Here is an 18,423-nt window from a genome sequence, read left to right on the forward strand (position 1 = left end):
TACCAATTAACTCTTCCTCTGCCTCAGTGCATTTCTTCAGTGGAAGATGTAATTGTGCACCATCTATGAGGCCGCCATATAGGTATTCCATTAAATATTACAGATATGTTAATAAAATAATATAGATATGTTAGAAAGTTGTACAACACTCAAGTGGTCACAGAAGTTTAGTTTATAGACGTGGAGAATTGACAAAAGTCAACTTAATTTTTATACTTTGAACTTTTTCTCAGCTTTGCTTTGGGCTGGGTGCTGTGGGTCATAGCAAAAAGCTGAGACCAACTTTTGGGCCAAGACATTTACTTTTCAAAGAAGGCAAAGTTGGAGAGACTGATGATTGTGATATGAGAGTAATTACATTTTATTGATTATTTCTTGAATATATGGGACAGAGAATGGTAGTTTTTGTTTTTTAACTTGAGGAAGACTAACTCTAGAATTTCACAGATAAGGAAATTAAAAAAAAAAAAAAAGTGAAACTGTTCCTTAATAAAATTTAAAGCAGAAGGAACTTTATGTTCCCCTTACTAGTGGGTCACCACTAGATGCGTGTGCATACGGACCACATGACATTTTCATTTATTCAGTGCAGAGTCTAGAGGGCCTATGTTGAGCACTTGAATATTGGACATGATTCAAATGTGAGTCAAGTGTGTCTAGAGGCTTTATTCATACCTATTTTCTTTTAGTCAGCAATGCTTCATAATGCCCTGGTTTCATGAATTAATTTTAATGGAATTAAGCTTGAACAGCTCAAAATTATATAATTAATTTCATTCAGCTTCAATTAAAGTTACTAATTGAATCAAGCCTACTAGCATGACACCTGGCGGCAGTTGGCTACATAACAGTAGCTGCAAGTACGTGGGACTCTGCTGCTGAGCTAGTTTATGTATACTAGGGAGTTTTTATAAAAAGCTCTTTTGTTGATAATCTCAGAAAGGCCTTGAGTTGACTGTAACAGTGGAAAGATTTCTGGAGTTGTTTAAAAAAGTAAAGATTTTAATTGAAACTAACACCTCTCAGGAAGATTACGTTTTCTCTCGGATAATGCTGAGTAAATGTTACATAAATCTTCTAGAACATATTGGTTTAGCATGCTTCTGATTTATATTTTACTGCTATCTGAATATGGTTTTGCTTTCTGAAAATACTTAGCATTGAAGACCCTGCTTTTTTTCAGAGACTTTAGCCTCTGGATTTAGTTTCCTAAGAGGGTGTCCATCTATTTTCATGTGTTGAAATGTGTTTCATGGCAGAACTTTTCAATTGTTGTGAAATCCCCATGGTACATGAGAAACTTTTGCATGTGCAGAAATTTTTTCCTTCCACTGGAAATGTTAACACAGTTGACTAACAACTTCTGTTTGAATCTCTTTCCTTTCCTTGCTTCCATGGCTTGACATCATCCAGCTTCTCGTCCTTCTCTGACTCCTTTCTAATTGTACAGACCCCTCTTGGTACTCTTATTTTAATGTATTAACTCTTTTGATGGGCCCATTCATTTAAATGGCTTTAGCAGTCAAGTTTAGGAAGATCACTGTTTCCAGCTATAACTTGATTTATTTATGATTTGCAAATTCAGATGTGCAACACTAAACTCATCCACTAAACTGTGAAGTCCATGAAGGCCTGAGCCACATCTCACAATTCATTGCATCCTTACTGCCTAGCACAAAGCCTAAACATCTACTATGTACAAATATATATTTTTTAAACTAATAAATTATTCTGGTCTCCAGGTTTTCCCAGTCAAATCCTTGACCGAGAGAGCTCTATCATCTCCAGTCCCATCTTCCCTGATTATCTGTGCAGAGTTCTAGTTAGATTTTCACATCTCCCCCCTCCCCCATCTTGTCATTCAGTTGATTAAACTCTGATTAAACTGGACTCTTCTAAGTCTCTCTTTTGGTTTCCCTTACTCTCTTCTCCCTCTTAGGTACATCCATACTCCAGTGATTCTCAATGATGTTAAGTGCAATAATATTACCTAAGTGCCCCACACCCAAATTGAAATAGAATCTTTGGTGGTGGGGCCCAGGAATCTGTTTTTGTTTTGTTTTGTTTTTTAAAGCCCCCCAAGTGAGTTAAAACACTGTCAGGATTGAGACATTGCTGTGTACGAATGTATTAATCTTCCTAATGCTTGGCTCTGATAAGGCATTTCATAAAGCTTCAGTGGCTACTTTGACTCACTCGTCTTGCCTTTAAATTCGGTCCAGATTTCTCACCTTCTCATTCAGATATCCATGCTGTGTCCCTAATCAAACCTTTACAGTCTTATCTCCTAATGTCCCCCTTGAAGTATTTCACACTCCAGAGTGTTGGAACCTTTGCTTGCGGAGTTTGTCCACGCCGTTCTTCTACCAGGCATTGCCTTTCTCCCATCTCTGCTTTGAGAATTCCTGCGAATGTTTTAAAGACCATCCAACATGCACCTTTCTCTCTAGTGCTTTTCTTGAGTTCTGAATTGGGATGAGTTTCTTTTTCTTCCTTCAAACCTCTTCAGTGCTCTGGACCTCTGATGACATGGATTTTACCTTGTGTTACAGTTAGCTTTTTGTTTGAGTTACTATGTTCCGGTAAGATGTTACTTTTCCTTACTGGCTTTCCCCCTGAGGACCCATAAACCCATGTATAAATCTCCCATCCTCAGTAGCCTCCCTTTCTGAGAATGCGTAACACAGTCGTTGCCTCTTTCCCGAGTTTCCACAGAGAGAACTCTGCACTTGCTTTCTACGCCTTCTCACTTCTCAGTCGCTCCTTATTCAACTGCAGTCTGACTTTTAGCCCAACCGTTCAGTGGGGTCTCTTCTCCTTTGGAGATTCCCTTCCACGCCTGCCCCCTACATGTACAGACTCACTTTCATCTTGTATGTGACCTTTGCACATGACTCTGTCATGGCAGACCACTTGGTGTGTTACGATGACTTACTTAATAATCTTAACAGGTTACTTTTGTTGTATGCATGTCTGTTTCTTCGATGCTGGTCACATAGTAGGTGCTTAGTAAATCTGTTACTGCTTCAATAACCTATGCAACAGTCAATAGAGATACTGCTCCCATTTTCTTAAGTTATGGCAGACTTGGAGGCATTTGGGGAAAAAAAAAAAAAAACCTTAAAAAAGAATAGAAAAATATGTAACATTTAATAATAATATATCTTTTGTTTTATTTAGAAAAATGTGATAAAGAAAATACTGAGAGAAATATAACTCAAGCTACCGATAGCGGCTTCACACATGGAGAGATGCAAGACCAGTCCATTTGGGGAAACTGTTCAGATGACGAACTCATCCGAAGTGAGTATTTTTAGAGAAAATCGGAGTGATTTGGGTATATGGCTATGATAATATGCTTTCAGTTAATTGTTCCATATAATTCTCCCAGAAATCTATAAATCAACAGAGTTTATCTGAAAGTATATTCATGAATATTTTAAAATGGAGAGCTAGGATATAAGTAATACTGTCTGTCCATTTTCATCCTTTTTTTTTTTTTAAAGAAGAATTGACCTGTAAATTTTGGACTTTATTCTCATAGAGATATAGTTAAACTTAATTCCTTCTTTTTTTTTTTTTTTTAAGATTTTATTTATTCATTTGTGAGAAAGAGACAGAGCACAAATAGGGGCAGTGGGAGAGCGAGAAGCAGACTCCCCGCTGAGCAGGGAGCCAGACGTGGGGTTCGATCCCAGGACCTGTAGATCATGACCTGAGCCGAAGGCAGACACTTATCCATCTGAGCCACCCAGGTGCCCCTAAACTTAATTCCTTCTTGAGCACTGATGAAGTAGAAGTCATACAATTCTGAGTGGACTGTGAAACTAAAAAGATAAAGACAGAGCAAAAGGACAATAAACAGTACTTTGAAGGTTGATACTGTTCTGGTCCCTGTTCTTGTAGTCAAATGATTCCAAACTGTTGTTTTTTATTTTTTCATTTTTTCATTTTTTTGTTTTTTTACAATTAACACTTTTAGCACTACTTGGTTTCTTTTTATTCTCTTCCTCTCCCTGAAAGTGCTCTGTAGAATATATACAAAAGCTTTGGTATGTTTTCATTTAACTGTGGGAATGCCTGGCAACAGCATTGTCACTGGGGTGCTATTCAAAATGCTGATTCTGGGGACGCCTGGGTGCCTCAGTCGGTAAGCATCTGCCTTCGGCTCAGGTGATGGTCCCAGGGTCCTGGGATTGAGCCCCACATCGGGCTCCCTGCTCCGCGGGAAGCCTGCTTCTCCCTCTCCCACTCCCCCTGCTTGTGTTCCCTCTCTCGCTGTGTCTCTCTCTGTCAAATAAATAAATAAAAATCTTCAAAAAAAAAGCTGATTCTGCATCAGGTTCTGTAGACCTGGAGCTTCCCCCTGGTAGGTTCAAAGAATGAATTATTCTCTCTAGTAAGCATGTAAGTATAAAGATTATTACTATACTGTTTGGTGAAGCTCCATCTTAGTTACAGAATTCATACCATTAAAGGGAAAGGATTTAAAATGAATTTTTCTCCCTGTTGTTAAACTGGTTAAGTGGGCAGTGATTTAAAAAAAAAAAAATACTGTAAATTGCATGAAATAGTTTCTTTTGAGATAAGGATGGTTCAGCCTGTACCATGGGACACGGGAGCATCTGGGAGCCACGGTCTAGTTTTACTAACACGCACTGAACGAACGCAGAGATGGAGCATTATGACCCCCTGTGGGAAGGCTGCTGGGAAAACGGATAGTCGAATGGATATCCAGAAGAGAAAGGCCAAAGACAGCAATGCCATGCCTGCCCAAAATGTAGCTGGCAAGAATTTCTGAATATTTGCGGGTGACCTCGGACTCTGAGTTCTGATTACAGATTTCAGAAACTGTATTTTTGTCTTCTTCCGGGTCACACTTTTCTAGGCAAAGGCGACTTTGTTGGCTCTCCAGAAAAATCTGATATCTGGATTTGCCAGAACGGAACGATTTAGGTCATCTTTAGACTCCACTCAAGTCTGGCTAGCACTTCAAGGTCTGACATTCTTTTTTTTTTTTTTTTAAAGATTTTATTTATTTATTTGACAGAGAGACAGAGAGAGAGGGAACACAAGCAGGGGGAGTGGGAGAGGGAGAAGCAGGCTTCCCGCTGAGCAGGGAGCCCGATGTGGGGCTTGATCCCAGGACCCTGGGATCATGACCTGAGCTGAAGGCAGACGCTTAACGACTGAGCCACCCAGGCGCCACCAAGGTCTGACACTCTGATAGCTTCTGCTGTTCCAGCTCCCTGACACTGGCCTCCCCAGAGCTGTCTGGATTTTCTTCTTTGGCCTTCCCCATAGAGTAGGTGGTCGTCTCTGCATAATTCACTGCCTGTCTTTCTTAACCCCACTGTTAGGGAGGTGTGTTTTCCTTTCGGCATCTAGCATATTTTGGGGGGTCCAGTAAAATCTTTTGTAGTAACAATAGGCCCTGGAAAGAAGGCCCTGGCTCAGAGTTGTGTGGGGGAGGAGGGGAACATCTGTGGTGAGTCAGGCCCAGGCTGGCTCCCATTCCAGGAGTCCTGTGTGGTTCCCCGAGCACTGGGGAAGGGGCGGGCAGCTGGCTCTCATGGAATTGATTTTAGTGTTCCCACTGTAGTGTGAGGTTGGCTGGATGAAGGGATCATCAGAAAAATGAGGCCGGCCGGGGTGTGGGAACATTTTCAAATGCACAGCCCACTCTTTTTCCGAGCTTCCATGGGACGGCTCAGCTGCATAAGCAAGAAGTGGAGGAGAATGAGTCTGCTTTAATAGGACTTCTCTTTCTCTATCTATTCTGGAGCGTGGTTAGAAGGCTGGCAGCTAACATCTACGTTGTCCCAGACGCCTGCTGCTTTCTTTGTTGGACATTTAAGGCATAATTTATAGGGGACTGTTAGCTGTCAGAGTGATGAGGCTGTTTTTACTTTTCTGAGAATAACTGAGCTCTGGAAAGTCAAGGGAGTGGTTGCTTTGGAAATTGTATTCTAATTAAAGGGTGTATTCTCAGGCCTCATAAACGAGATCCAAGCTGAGAATAATTTCCAAATTATTCTGTGAACTTTAACCCTGACCTCAGTGGACCACCCACTTGTGGCTCACACTTGGTTCATGCTCCACACCAAAGTTCGAGCTTTGTGTGCCTTCCCTTGTCCTTCTAGAAAACATTGCAGGTGGCAGACCTCAGGTACAGTGCTCTCAGGACCTGGATTTCAAATTGGTTGCCCTTGAGTTGCTAACTTATTACAGAGAATCCTTTCTGGAAGTTATAAATAAAAGAGAAGAAATCCATATGGAATCAAACATTTCGAATAAATAGGCCACACACAATCTGGTCAGGGAATGTGCATTGTGATTCTCTTTCTTATGAAATTTAAATTAAAAAGACAATTCCAACTACTCAACTTGGCTTAAAAAAAAATCAGATCAGTAAAGAATTAAAAATGTAATGGAGGTTTTTGAGGAAATTTTATGATTGGAAGGTTTTATTTTTTCATCTTATGAATTTTCTTTTTACAGTTTAAAAGGGGTTCAGATTCTGAGGAAATGCTTTGGTATATAATTTCTGGAATGAGGCTTAAATTTTAGAGTTTATAAGAGTATCTTTTTATGGGAACACCAGTTAAGGCTTTGGCTTTTCCCCTCAGATGAGCCTATATGATTCAGTATATAATTTGGAGTGCTGCCTTGTTTTTGTAATCACTATTCCTCTGAATTGGTCAAATAAATGTGGCAGGGAAGTGACACCCTCAATTAATATTAATTTTTCTATTTAACCCATAATATGCATAAACTGATAACAGGCAATAGGCACCATTTCATGTTTAATTAGACTAGAAAAGAAACAGAAGTAACATTTTGATCTTAGTCTTTGGGGGGATTTCTAAGGTAGGAAAGAGTGTGTGTGTGTGTGTGTGTGTGTGTGTGTGTTCCTATGTTTATACTCAGATATGTGTAGTATTTTCCTTTAATTTAGGTCAAACTCTATTCTAATTATTTCCTATATAGAGAGAGCTTACATTTTTCTTTGTTCTTCTTTCCAAAGTGCCTCAGGTCTCTCTCGCAGATTTTTCTAGGTCTTTCTGAAAATTCTTATTACTTAACTTTATTCTTGGACATTGCTTTTACATAAACGTCTCCTAATTCTAAATGTCATTACTTAACTCCAGAAATTTTCCTTAGCTCCCCTTCTGAAATAAATTTCCCATTAAATTAAACTATTTTGTTCAGCTAATTCTCTCCTTTGTGATTTTGTAGAATTCCCATGATCTGAAGCAAAGTTAGAATGCTCCACTTAAATGGTAATCCTCATTGTATTTAACCCATTTATTCATTCTGAAGAGTTTTTAGCTCTCATACTAGTAAGCACTTAAATGGTAGTAGACTGCAAGCCTCTTCTCTAATTCACACTTGTCTCCTCTTTATGGAGCTAATGCTTCCTGGCTTCCTGCTGTTTCACTTGCTCTGCTGCTGGAAACCTTCCTCTTGGCATCCTTGGAGTTTCCTCTCAACATCACCAGGCTTGGTTCTAAGGAGCTCTATTCCTTCTCTTCCAAGACTTTGCCAACTTACCTCTGATCACTCCTTAGTGAATATGACTTTATCACTTGAGGGAATGCCTCCTTTCTGTCAAATACTGAAAAAAGGCAGAGACTCAGGCATACTGTTTATATACTGAGAACATTTCTTATTTGATGATAAGGAAAAAGCATGAGAGATTTGGATTTAAATTTCTAAAGCAGTTCTCATGTTTGAGTCCACATTATAGTTAATATTATTACTATTATTCTTTTGGAATTCACTTTATATAAAAGAGGACATAAACAAGCCCCGGAAATAAGTATCTCCCAGTAAGACTGGGCGGGGGGCGGGGAGCGTAGCTTTCGTGTTATGTTTCTTAGGTGATCTGGAATTCTCTCTCAATAGTGCATGCTGATTCATTCTGGGATCCCATATTGGAAGTAAGTCTTTGTGACTTCATCTTGCTTAGTATCTTTTCATCCATTTGTCTGTCAGAAAAAATCTCTTTTTTTAAAAATTTGCTGACCAAATGGTTATGTGGCTACAGTTGAGATGCTTTGATTATTGCTGTAGAGAAGAATCGTTAACCATCCCGTTATTCCAAAATCCAACTCATGATTTGGTTTCAGGGTTGGATGGATAGTCATAAGCTATTTTTTGATAGTTACCTGTATTTATCTCATTGGCCAATGACCATGATTAGGCTGCATTCTAGAATGGAACTCAAGTTTACTGACACACTTCTTCCTTAGGATGCATTATTCCAAGCTCATCTAGGTTTTGGTCAAGATACTAGAGAGAACCATTGCCCATTGTTTTTGCTTTGAGCAACTTAAGCTCAGGGTCCTGGAAGCTGACTCTCAGGTTCGGATCCTGGATACATCATTATTGCTGGTGTTGGGCAAGTTACTTAAACTCTGTGATCAAATGTCTCATTTTAAAATAGAGGTGCTAAGGGGCACCTAGGTGGCTCAGATGGTTAAGCGTCTGCCTTCAGCTCAGGTCACGATCCCAGGGTCCTGGGATCAAGCCCCACATCGGGTTCTCTGCTGAGCGGGGAGCCTGCTTCTCCCACTACCCCTGCCTGCCACCTCTCCTGTCAAATAAATAAAATCTTTAATAAAATAAAATAAAATAAGATGGAGGTGCCAATTCTTTATACCTTACTGGGTTATTTTAAGGATTATACAAGAAAATGTATGTTGTATGCTTAATTAGCACAGAGCTATATATGTAAACATTGAATGAATTTATTGGTTTTCATTATTATTATCCTTGGGCACAGGTATCAGTTACAAAGCTTTGTTTTTTTGTTTTGAGTTTTGCTTTTTCTTTTGATTCGTGATTCCAGTGGGTTATGTGTCCAGACATGCTGGGTACGTAGACCATGTCTTCCAGAGATCGTTGATATTTATGTCACAACAGTAGCCAGCACATTGGATGCTACATGGTTTATGCTTAATAAATGTGTAAGAAGCACATAGAATTAATGAGATTCTTTACCCATCTTGCTTGTATTATTTCAGACTTTAAGGTCTCTCATGAACATTCTAAATCAATACATTCTTCCTTTTATTCCTTCTAACCCCCTTCTTACTCCCAAGCCATACATGATTCATTCAAGTCAAGTTCCAAATATTTATAGATGACTCTAAGGATATTAAAGCAGTCAAGTCATAGGTTTGACTGCTGTTGGCTGATAAGTTCTTCAGAAGAGTTCTCAGTGAACTATGGCAGTGTTCTGAATAACATTCATTGTCTGTAGAGGTGGGTAGAAATGGCACTTTAGGTAGGACCTTTTTTGGTTTCCTATTTCTTATTTTTCTTGCCGAGCTAATAAGAAAAGAGTCTGAGACACTTTAGTTTCTTTCCTTCCTTCCTTCATCCCTCCTTCCCTTGCTTACTCCCAGCCTTCCCACACTCCTTCCTTCTCCCCCTCCTCTCTTCTTCCTTCTCCTATCTTTCTCTGCCTTTCTAAATTAGTTTTTAAAGGCTTTGTGTTCTATAAACTGCTATGTATGTTGTTGCTGTTGTCGTTCTTACTATTCCTATGAATATTCTAATTTATTACTTCACCCTTCACCCTTATCCTATACCATGACTCGTTTGATTTCCAGTCTATCTCCTGCTGCCCTTTTGTCAAAGATTTTCAGTCTCTTTCTGATATCCTTAAAATCTTTTGGTCTTTACTGGGGGAGATGAGATGGTATTGAAGTATAAGTGGTGGATGGGGTTCAGTGAGGGAACCAGATTTATTCCTTTCCCATTTGGGAGCTTCTCTGAGCCTCGGGGAGGTGCTGAGGCTGGGGAACTACCCCAGAGATCACCCTGAAAATGCTAACCACTGAAGAAATAACATGTAAAGATCAAGACCATAAATGCTAGATAATTTTAGTTCTCAAACCTCCCAACTTCCTGGAGCTGAACACTGTGTGAATTTACACATAAATTATTTTTTGTAGAGTATGTTATTCATGGGTAACTTTCAGGATTAGGAGTCAAAATATAACTTCTAAAGCTAAATAAGAAATCAATTACATTAAGATGGAGTGTTACAGTGTGCTGACCCTGTATTCTGTTGGTGATACAGTGATGAACACTGCAAGTGTGGTCCCTGCATTCAGAGTTTATAGACTTGAAATAAGGTGTATTATGAGTGCTGTGATGGGAAAGGGCAGGCTGCTGTATTTTCACATTTGAGAAACACAAAGTCTCATGTTGGGGAGAGGTCAAAGAAGGCTTTCCAGAGGAGTGATGTCTATGGTAATGCCTAAAGGAGCTAGCCAACTCAGGCAGAGCATGGGAGTGGATGGAGCCATAGTGTTCCAAGCCAAAAGAACAGCATACTTAGAGGTCCAGAGGTAAGAGGTCAGCTTGAGGAGAGTTGGAGAAGTTTTGTTTAAGCTGAGATGGAAAATGTTCAATGAGAGGTACAGAGAGGTGAGAGGCAAAGAATCGATTAACAGAGGCTTAAGGGAAGATGGAAGGTATTGAAGGGAATAGTGACTTGAATAGGCTTATGTTTTTATTTGCCTATATTTTATGAAGATTACTGGTGCAATAGTTGGAATATAAATAAGAATGGAAAACCAAAAATATTAGACCAACTGGGAGACTGTTGTATTAATCCAACTGAGAAAGATACATCTTGGATGGGGTCATGGCAGGTGGGACCGAGCTTTCTGTGGCGTACAGTCAGTAAGACATGTGGGGTGAGAGAAAAGCAGGTGCTGGGAATGAGGCCAGGAGTTTTAGTTTGGACAAATGATAGTTGTTTTGAAAGGACGGCATGGCAGAGGATTTAAGGACATTGTCCAAAGAGGGTTTGAAATGCTGGGCTGTGGCTGTCCAGTGGGTTGAGAGGGAAGTAAAAACAAGAAAGGTCTAACAAATAAGAAAAATAGCCAGGGAGGCTAACAATCCCTAAAGGTTTCTATTCCTGAAGAAACAGAACAGTTATCGATGGAATAAGTGAACAGGAGAAGTGGAAAGAGAAGATGAATTATGAAAATGGGCAGTAAGAATTTAAAATTTTTTAAGTGGAACGGTCCCTGGTGAGGTGAGGTTGCAAGGATAGACGACTGAAATAGTTTCTCCCAAACCCAGAGTGCCAGATTTGGAAGAAATTTTGGAGGTTTCATAAAAATTGCCCTGTTCAGTAGGTGGGGAAACAAATCCAGAGGCTTGTTCCAATCAGCATGACCAATAATAGGCAAAGCTGGGGCTTATCTCTGTTTGAGTCTCAATCATCTGAATTCCTCATCGAAACTTAACAGTTGAGGAGAAGCCAGCGAGTTGGTTATCTCTGGTTCTTTCTGCTTTGCCCTAAAATTAGGTACCTGTTGTGGAGGAATGGAAGAGTAGTTTGATATCCTCTAAGCTGAGGACTCTGAAATGAATGAAAAATAGCACACGTTGTTTGGAGCTGCTGGTTTGCCTCATTGAAAGATTTGGAAAGGTCTTCTCCATCTAGTCCAGTAACATACAAAATTGGGATTTTTAAAAAAGATATATGTGTAACTGTCTCTTATATAAATGTGTGTACGTATATATATGATTTGTATCAAATCATATGTGTGTGTATTTTTTTTTTTTTCCTTAACAAAAGTTGTCTCTTCACAATAGTTACTTTTAGGGAGCTATGTGAAATTGAGTGGGGTTGTACTGGTGAAGAGGACTTCCACTTAATATTCTGTATACCTTCCTCTGTATTGTTGATTCCCCCCGCCCTTGGGGTGAATTATTTTATTATATTAAAAGCAACAGTATTTTAAAAAGAAAATTCTCCCACATAGCTAACAATGCCAGGGTAAGGGTGCAGCTTCCCAAAGCTACATTAGAGCCCAGGCACCTGTAAGAAATGCTTCCAGTCACAGATAAGCCAGGAGATTCAGATTCCTTCAGGTTCTGCAGGAGACAGGACCAGCTAAACGAATTGGTAGGTGGAGTATGTGTGGAGTATAGTGCAAAATGCGAATTCCGGTCCCCTTAGTCAAAAAGTGTGAATTTCAAGATGGCAGCGGTAGAGCATTGAACCCACTCAGGGTCCTTCTGCGAGTGGGGCTCTGTGCCATTGCGCACACAGGTCCCATGGCTACGGAGCCGGGTCCGGCTGGAGGCATCGAGGGTGTGGGGATTTAGTTCCGGTAAGCAAAAAGGAATACTCTATACCCATTTTAGAATTTGTTTTTTCAGTAAGGCTCTGAAATTCTACAATGAGGAAGTTTTTTTGGGCTGGGCAGATCCTGCCTTTGTCACAAGTATGAGTAGCTTGTGCAGGTATGTGGGACAGTTGCTGTGTAACAGACTCTTGAAGGCAGTGGTTGCTGGCAGTGGTTGCCAGCTTTTATCCAGGCACAGAAGGACTGAGACCTGCTTCCGGCTTTAGCTTTATCCATGGCTCAGTAGACAATGAGAAGGGTTGGTGGAAATCCCTCTCCACTCCTTCCAGGAGCTCCATTTCCCCTCCATCTTAGCACAGCTGGGAGTCAGTACGGTGACTTGCCCTGTGTTTCTTCCTTCAGTGAGTCTTTCAGGACTCGGTGGTAAATCCGTGCTCCACCATTTTCCATCGGAAGCTGGATTCTTCCCAAGTCCTTGGGTTCCGCAGTAAGACACCCAAAAGTCAGGGAAATATCTTTTAAAACCCCCCAATGCTGGTATTAGAGGGTAAAATAGCATTAAGTGAGCTAGAGAAGAGAGTGGGTGGAGAAATTTGTTCTGCATTAGAACATAATCTAATTAAATACATTTTCCATGGTTCTTGAGAATTTAGAGTGGGAAATTTAAGAAAAAAAAGATTCCCACCATTTCAAATTGTCATAAATAATTGATTCATGCCAGTGTGATCTTAAGATTTTATTTATTTTTAGAGAGCGAGCATAAGCAGGGGGAGGAGCGGGGGGGCGGGGAGGAAGGAGAGGAGGGGGAAAGAATCTAAAGTGGACTGCACTGAGGGCAGAGCTGACGTGGGGCTTGATCCCACAACCCTGGGGTCATGACCTTGGCCAAAACCAAGAGTTAGAGGCTTAACCGACTGAACCATCCATATGCCCCCATGCCAGTGTGATTTTTTTTTAATTTTTTAAAATTATTTATTTATTTGACAGAGAGAGACACAGAGAGAGAGGGAATACAAGCAGGGGGAGTGGGAGAGGGGGAAGCAGGCTTCCTGTGGAGCAGGGAGCCCCAATGCAGGGCTCGATCCCAGGACCCTGGGATCATGACCTGAGCCGAAGGCAGATGCTTAATGACTGAGCCACCCAGGCCCCCCATGCCAGTGTGATTTAATAAGACCATACATGTCATCTTTGTATGTTGCCCATCGTTCCTTGTCTTAATGAAAAAGATAATGCTGTATCATCAGCATAGAGGCCCATCTTTGCAGGGTATCTTCTCCATGTTTGTTCAGCATTGCAAAAGTGCTGTCATAATCACAAAGGTGAGTGAAATGTAGGCAGCAGCATTGAGAACACACATCCAAAGAATGGTGTGATCGTGTGCAATTAGCATTTTCCTACTCTTCCTCATGAGTTAGGTTCTTCTTACTGCACTTCTCCCATATCCAGTAAAATTTTTTTAAGAGATTTATTTATTTATTAGAGAGCATGCGAGCAGGGGTAGAGTCAGAGGGAGTGGGATAGAGAGAATCTCAAGCCGACTTGCCGCTGAGCACAGAGCCCTACTGGAAGATGAGGGGAGAGGGAGCTCAATCTCACTTTTCTGAGATCATGACCTGAGACAAAATCAAGAGTTGTCCACTCAATCTACTGAGTTGTCCACTCAACCTACTGAGCCACCCAGGCGGCCCTCCAGTAAATTTTTAAAAGTCTTATCAGATAGCTCTGAATATGAATATTTACTACTGGAAATGTAAATTTAAACCCATGTTCTTACCTATTTAGGTTTTTAATATTTTTCATTTTAGCCAATTTCAGGCGGTTGATTTTTGGTCTGGCTTTTTTACATCGTTAAAAGAAACAGAGCACATGCCCTTCAGTATTTTCCAGGTAGATATGTATAATTTGCCTTTTTAATTTCTTCAAGATTATACTGCAGTGAAATACATGTGTATAATATTGAGAATATATTTTAGATATATATCAGAAGATCTTTTTTATAGGAGATTGAATAATACTAATGCTATAAAGTCCAAATTTGTTTGGACTGATTGACGTCAGGGTAAAAAAATCTCAGTTTATGTAAACATTAAATCTGAGCCTCACTGCCTATCCAGTGCCTGGAAGGTTGGTGTGAGGGGTGTTGGTGGTCGCCGACACTCCGAGGCACATAACAGAGTCTCCCATGAGTCACCACGTGGAGCGGTTTTAAGTGTGATGGTGCTGGCTGCTCATACATCCTTCTCCACCTGCCGGCATGACCTCTTCCATCCCTGACTGGGGTCTGGTTTGTCCTCCAAGTCAAGGCTGCTTTTAATTTCCTTGAACTATAGAGCTGCTTTTAATTTCTTTGAAATCACACCGGTGCTTGACTTCTTTAACTCAAAAGGACCTTCTATCTGTTTCACTGGAGCCACCTTACAAACCTAGACACACCTTGGACCTTGTTTCCGCCAAGGTCTCTTTTCGAAGACCTTGAAATCAGAAATTCACTTTCTCATTTCTGTCCGTTCTTTACCTTAATTATGCCTAATCTCTTAACTATGTTCTTTTCCCCCATAGAATCTCCTTAACTTTATGTTCCTTTTTGTTTTTGTTTTTTTCCAGATAGATCCAAATGATCTTTCATTATCTGCCTCAATTCCAATCCTCCAAAGTCCGTTCTTTACCTTAATTATGCCTCATCTCTTAACTATGTTCTTTTCCCCCATAGAATCTCATCTCCTTAACTTCATGTTCCTTTTTGTTTTTGTTTTTTTCCTGGAAAGATCCAAATGATCTTTCATTATGTCCCTCAATTCTATGACCTGCTGTACTCTTGGCCATGACAAGGTTAATGGACAACAGGGTCAGTCTTCTCTGCTCAGATTCCAGGGGCTGGGGACTCCTAGATAAAAGATGTTATATGCAGTAGGATTAGCTTTAGTTTGACTACATGTTCTTCGATCTCAATTGAGACCTCTCTGCTCCTCAGCTGTACTTTAATTTCTAATTGATTTTTGCTTTTGGTCCAGTCTTGCCTTTTGATTTTGTGACACTTTTCTAAAGACTCAGATTATATTCTAATATATCTGTCTCTGTCACTGAGACATTTTAGGTTATATTTTAGCACCAGCTCCTGGTATTCAAACCCAGTTCTGGTCTACCCGGCTGATCCTTAGTCTACCTTGATATATGTCCTAGAGTTTAAATGCAGCTGAAACCATCTCTTAATACTGATAGGTCCATTCACCCAGTGGCCTCCTCTCAGTCCTCTTTTCTTTCTGTAGTGTTTGTCAGGACAGGTTTCGTGCTGGAAATCCCTCCCTCTGCCTCCCAAGTTATACTGGTTTTCTTTCTGTCCTCCAGATGCCCCGAGTTTCTTTGTGTCTCTGAGCTTTTGGACCCTGGGTTGTCATCGTGTCCCTCCCCCCACCCCCCACCTCCTTACGCTCCAGACTTAATTGTCATTTCTGAAGAGAGCCTTCTCTGTCTCTTCCCTGTTTCTCCAAGCACCTGTCCTTTCAGTTGTCACAATTTGTAACTTGGTTCTGCTATGACATGGCTACGATCTGCTGGCTTTAGGTTGCACCCCCAGCAACTAGCACTGGTGCCCGACCACAGTGGACTTTCCCGAAGCTATTTTGGATGCCTATGGGAATAAAAGAAATTCGGCTTTTTCCTCCATGCCTTCCTTTTACGTAGTTTTGGTGTAGCCAAAATAGATTCCTTGTTCTTCCCTGTACGCGTCCAGTCCTTTCCTTCTCCCATGCCTCACTCAGGTTACCCCACATCTCCAGCTGCATGAGCAAGGCCTGCTGTGATTTCTCCCTCGTCTAGGCTTACAGAGTGGGTTTGTCTTCATCTCTCCTAAAGGACTTGTTAATTTTGAAATTGTCCTGCCGTGTGGATGGCCCTCTTCCTTGTCACTGAACTGAAGGCTCCTTAAAGGCAGAATTGGCGGCTCCTTCAGCTTTGTAGCCCTCCCAGCATATAGCCCAGGGCCATGCACAGAGTTTGTTCCCACTACTGTCATGTTAATTGTTGAATAAATGAAAATCTGTACCTTTTGACTACATTTAGCTTCTCTGTAGGAGACTGACAGCTTTGAATTGGTTAAGCTATAGTAATTTGTCTTAAAATGTGGATTGACTATCTTTGCCTCTCTTAAGGAGCTAATTTTCTCAGTCTACAGTTCATGCATATCAAAGGAATGCTTTTTATTAGTAATATTAACAATGTTATTATTAGAGCTTTTTACAGTTAATGAAATTTTTCATATTGATGATCTCACTTGGCCTATTGGCAACTTTATCAGGCAGGTGGAATAATAAGTATTATTGCCTCTCAATGTGACTGGGCTCAGAACAGTCAAGCAGTGTCCCTAGGGCCACACAGCTCATCTCCTGATTATCTAGCCTTGATTCTCAGATGGGGGATGGAGTAGGGGAAGGGTCGGGACTTTGTGGTGTTCATGGTGCCCTAGAGATTACATTCAAGTCACAGGGGAGGTGATAGTTTTCCCAAATTATTGCCATTCTGTCACTATTAAAGATGTGACTGTATCCTGCCTTTGTATTGGATCATAAAAGAGTTAGGAAAATTTGAAAGTACTGTGTTCCTTTGGAATTTTATCTTTGTTGTGATAAATTCAAGACAATTGCTGGGCTTACTGTATACTTGACATCTTAGAAAAAAGACTTCTTTAGTTTTTGAGAACTGTTTTCTCATTGCCTCCGTGAGAACTTACTTGTTCTCATTCCAAGAGATAGGCAGAGAGTCTTGACATCTGCTCTTCTTCTTTGCGGTGTGAGGATATTCATTTTCCTTCTGCACCAAGAAGAAATCACAGTAACTGAAGCTGGAGCTACAGGGGCAGGAATATAATGCTATAGTCCTATCCCCTTGTTCAAAGCAATGGTTCTCAACTCTTTACTTTAGCTTAAAAACATACTGATATCCAGGCCCCACTCCATGCCAGTGAACCTAGAATCAGATGTAAGTAGGGCCTGGACAACTGTAATTTCTGAGAGCTTCACAGTTAATTTTGAGGTATGGCTCAGACTTAGAGCTGATAAGATTTTCAATTGAATATATTGCTCTAGAACAAAAAGAGCTTGTAAAGTAAATTGAACAGTTTTTTATTTGAATATTTAAAGATTTTATTTTATTTTTTTTGGATAGTGGTTTCTTACAGTTTTGATTGATTGATGACCCGTAGGGACTGATAGCCTTAGTGGCCTGGTTGGGAGAACCTAGGTACTGGCCTCTTGTTCTAGCCCATAGTCTTTCTGGGAAGTTGTTTTTTGGAGAGATGTTTACATTGTTCGGAAAATGTTTCGTGCTTTTAGTTTCACTGTGCAGCACTTTAAGTTTTATGATATCGGAAAAGAACTATTATAATTTGCACTTGTGGCCTCGTGAAGTGGCATGATGGAGTTGACTAGTGCATTGAAAGGACTTTAAGATGGAAAACTTGATGCTGCCATAAGGGATTATTTGATTATCTTTAGAATCTTAATGTATTAACCCAAGATCAAGGTGTATGTTATGTAAGAGTCGGATTTCTTAAGGTTGAAAACCCTTTTGCCTGTTTTTCTGAGGAATTACAAATGCCTGCTTTCATCTTCTCTTGACACTCTGTCCCGAATGGGAATAAGCTCTCTCTTTCAGTTAAACATCTCTGCAATAAGCAGCGTTCCAATCAAGTGTTTGTAGATACAGAGGAAAGGATAGCTCCTTAACTACCATAGCTAAGAGTTTGTTCTCGGAGTAAAGCAAAGTCCCTCATAACAGAGATACAGTTTACCTAAGAGTCATGTTAATAAGTAAAAAAAAAAGATCAGCTTTTTGAATAATATATGAATTCATCTGATATCAGTGGTATCTGGGCATTTGGGACAATGCATGATTAGTTTCAGTTCCTTTAGAGAGGGAGATATGGCTGTTAAAATAAATTGCTGATGAAGCACAGACTTTGGAGAACAGTGTGTTTCATAACTGTGCAATACCAGCTATTTCGTTCAATGGTCTGGAAATAGAGCCTAAGACGGAGAAGATTTATGAGGGGCAGTTTACACCATTCTTGCTGTATAAAAGTTCGTAGCTGGCTCATTTGGAACTAGTTACTAAAAGAAGAAGAATGGCAAATATTCATAGGCCTGCTGGGAACACATTAGTTCCACGCAACCTTGGCACCATTGTTTGTCGCCGGTAAACCAGTCATAATCCTTTGCTTGTATAAGAATAATCAGTATCGGGCGCCTGGGTGGCTCAGTCGGTTGGGCGACTGCCTTCGGCTCAGGTCATGATCCTGGAGTCC

At 40.4% G+C, this 18,423-nt stretch overlaps 1 protein-coding gene across 1 annotated transcript in view; it reads left to right on the top strand.

Moving 5' to 3' along the window:
- The window catches only part of MDFIC (MyoD family inhibitor domain containing), an 89,455-nt gene that overhangs the window by 15,336 nt on the left and 55,696 nt on the right, over window positions 1-18,423 (top strand). The window contains exon 3 of the mRNA XM_035020961.1: window positions 3,181-3,303. Coding sequence (XP_034876852.1) covers window positions 3,181-3,303 — 123 coding nt within the window. The remainder of the gene's footprint in view (window positions 1-3,180; window positions 3,304-18,423) is intronic.

The sequence above is a fragment of the Mirounga leonina genome, unplaced genomic scaffold (assembly GCF_011800145.1).
Source record: "Mirounga leonina isolate KUSES-001 unplaced genomic scaffold, KU_Mleo_1.0 Mir_174, whole genome shotgun sequence".
In the NCBI taxonomy this organism is placed as follows: domain Eukaryota; kingdom Metazoa; phylum Chordata; class Mammalia; order Carnivora; family Phocidae; genus Mirounga; species Mirounga leonina.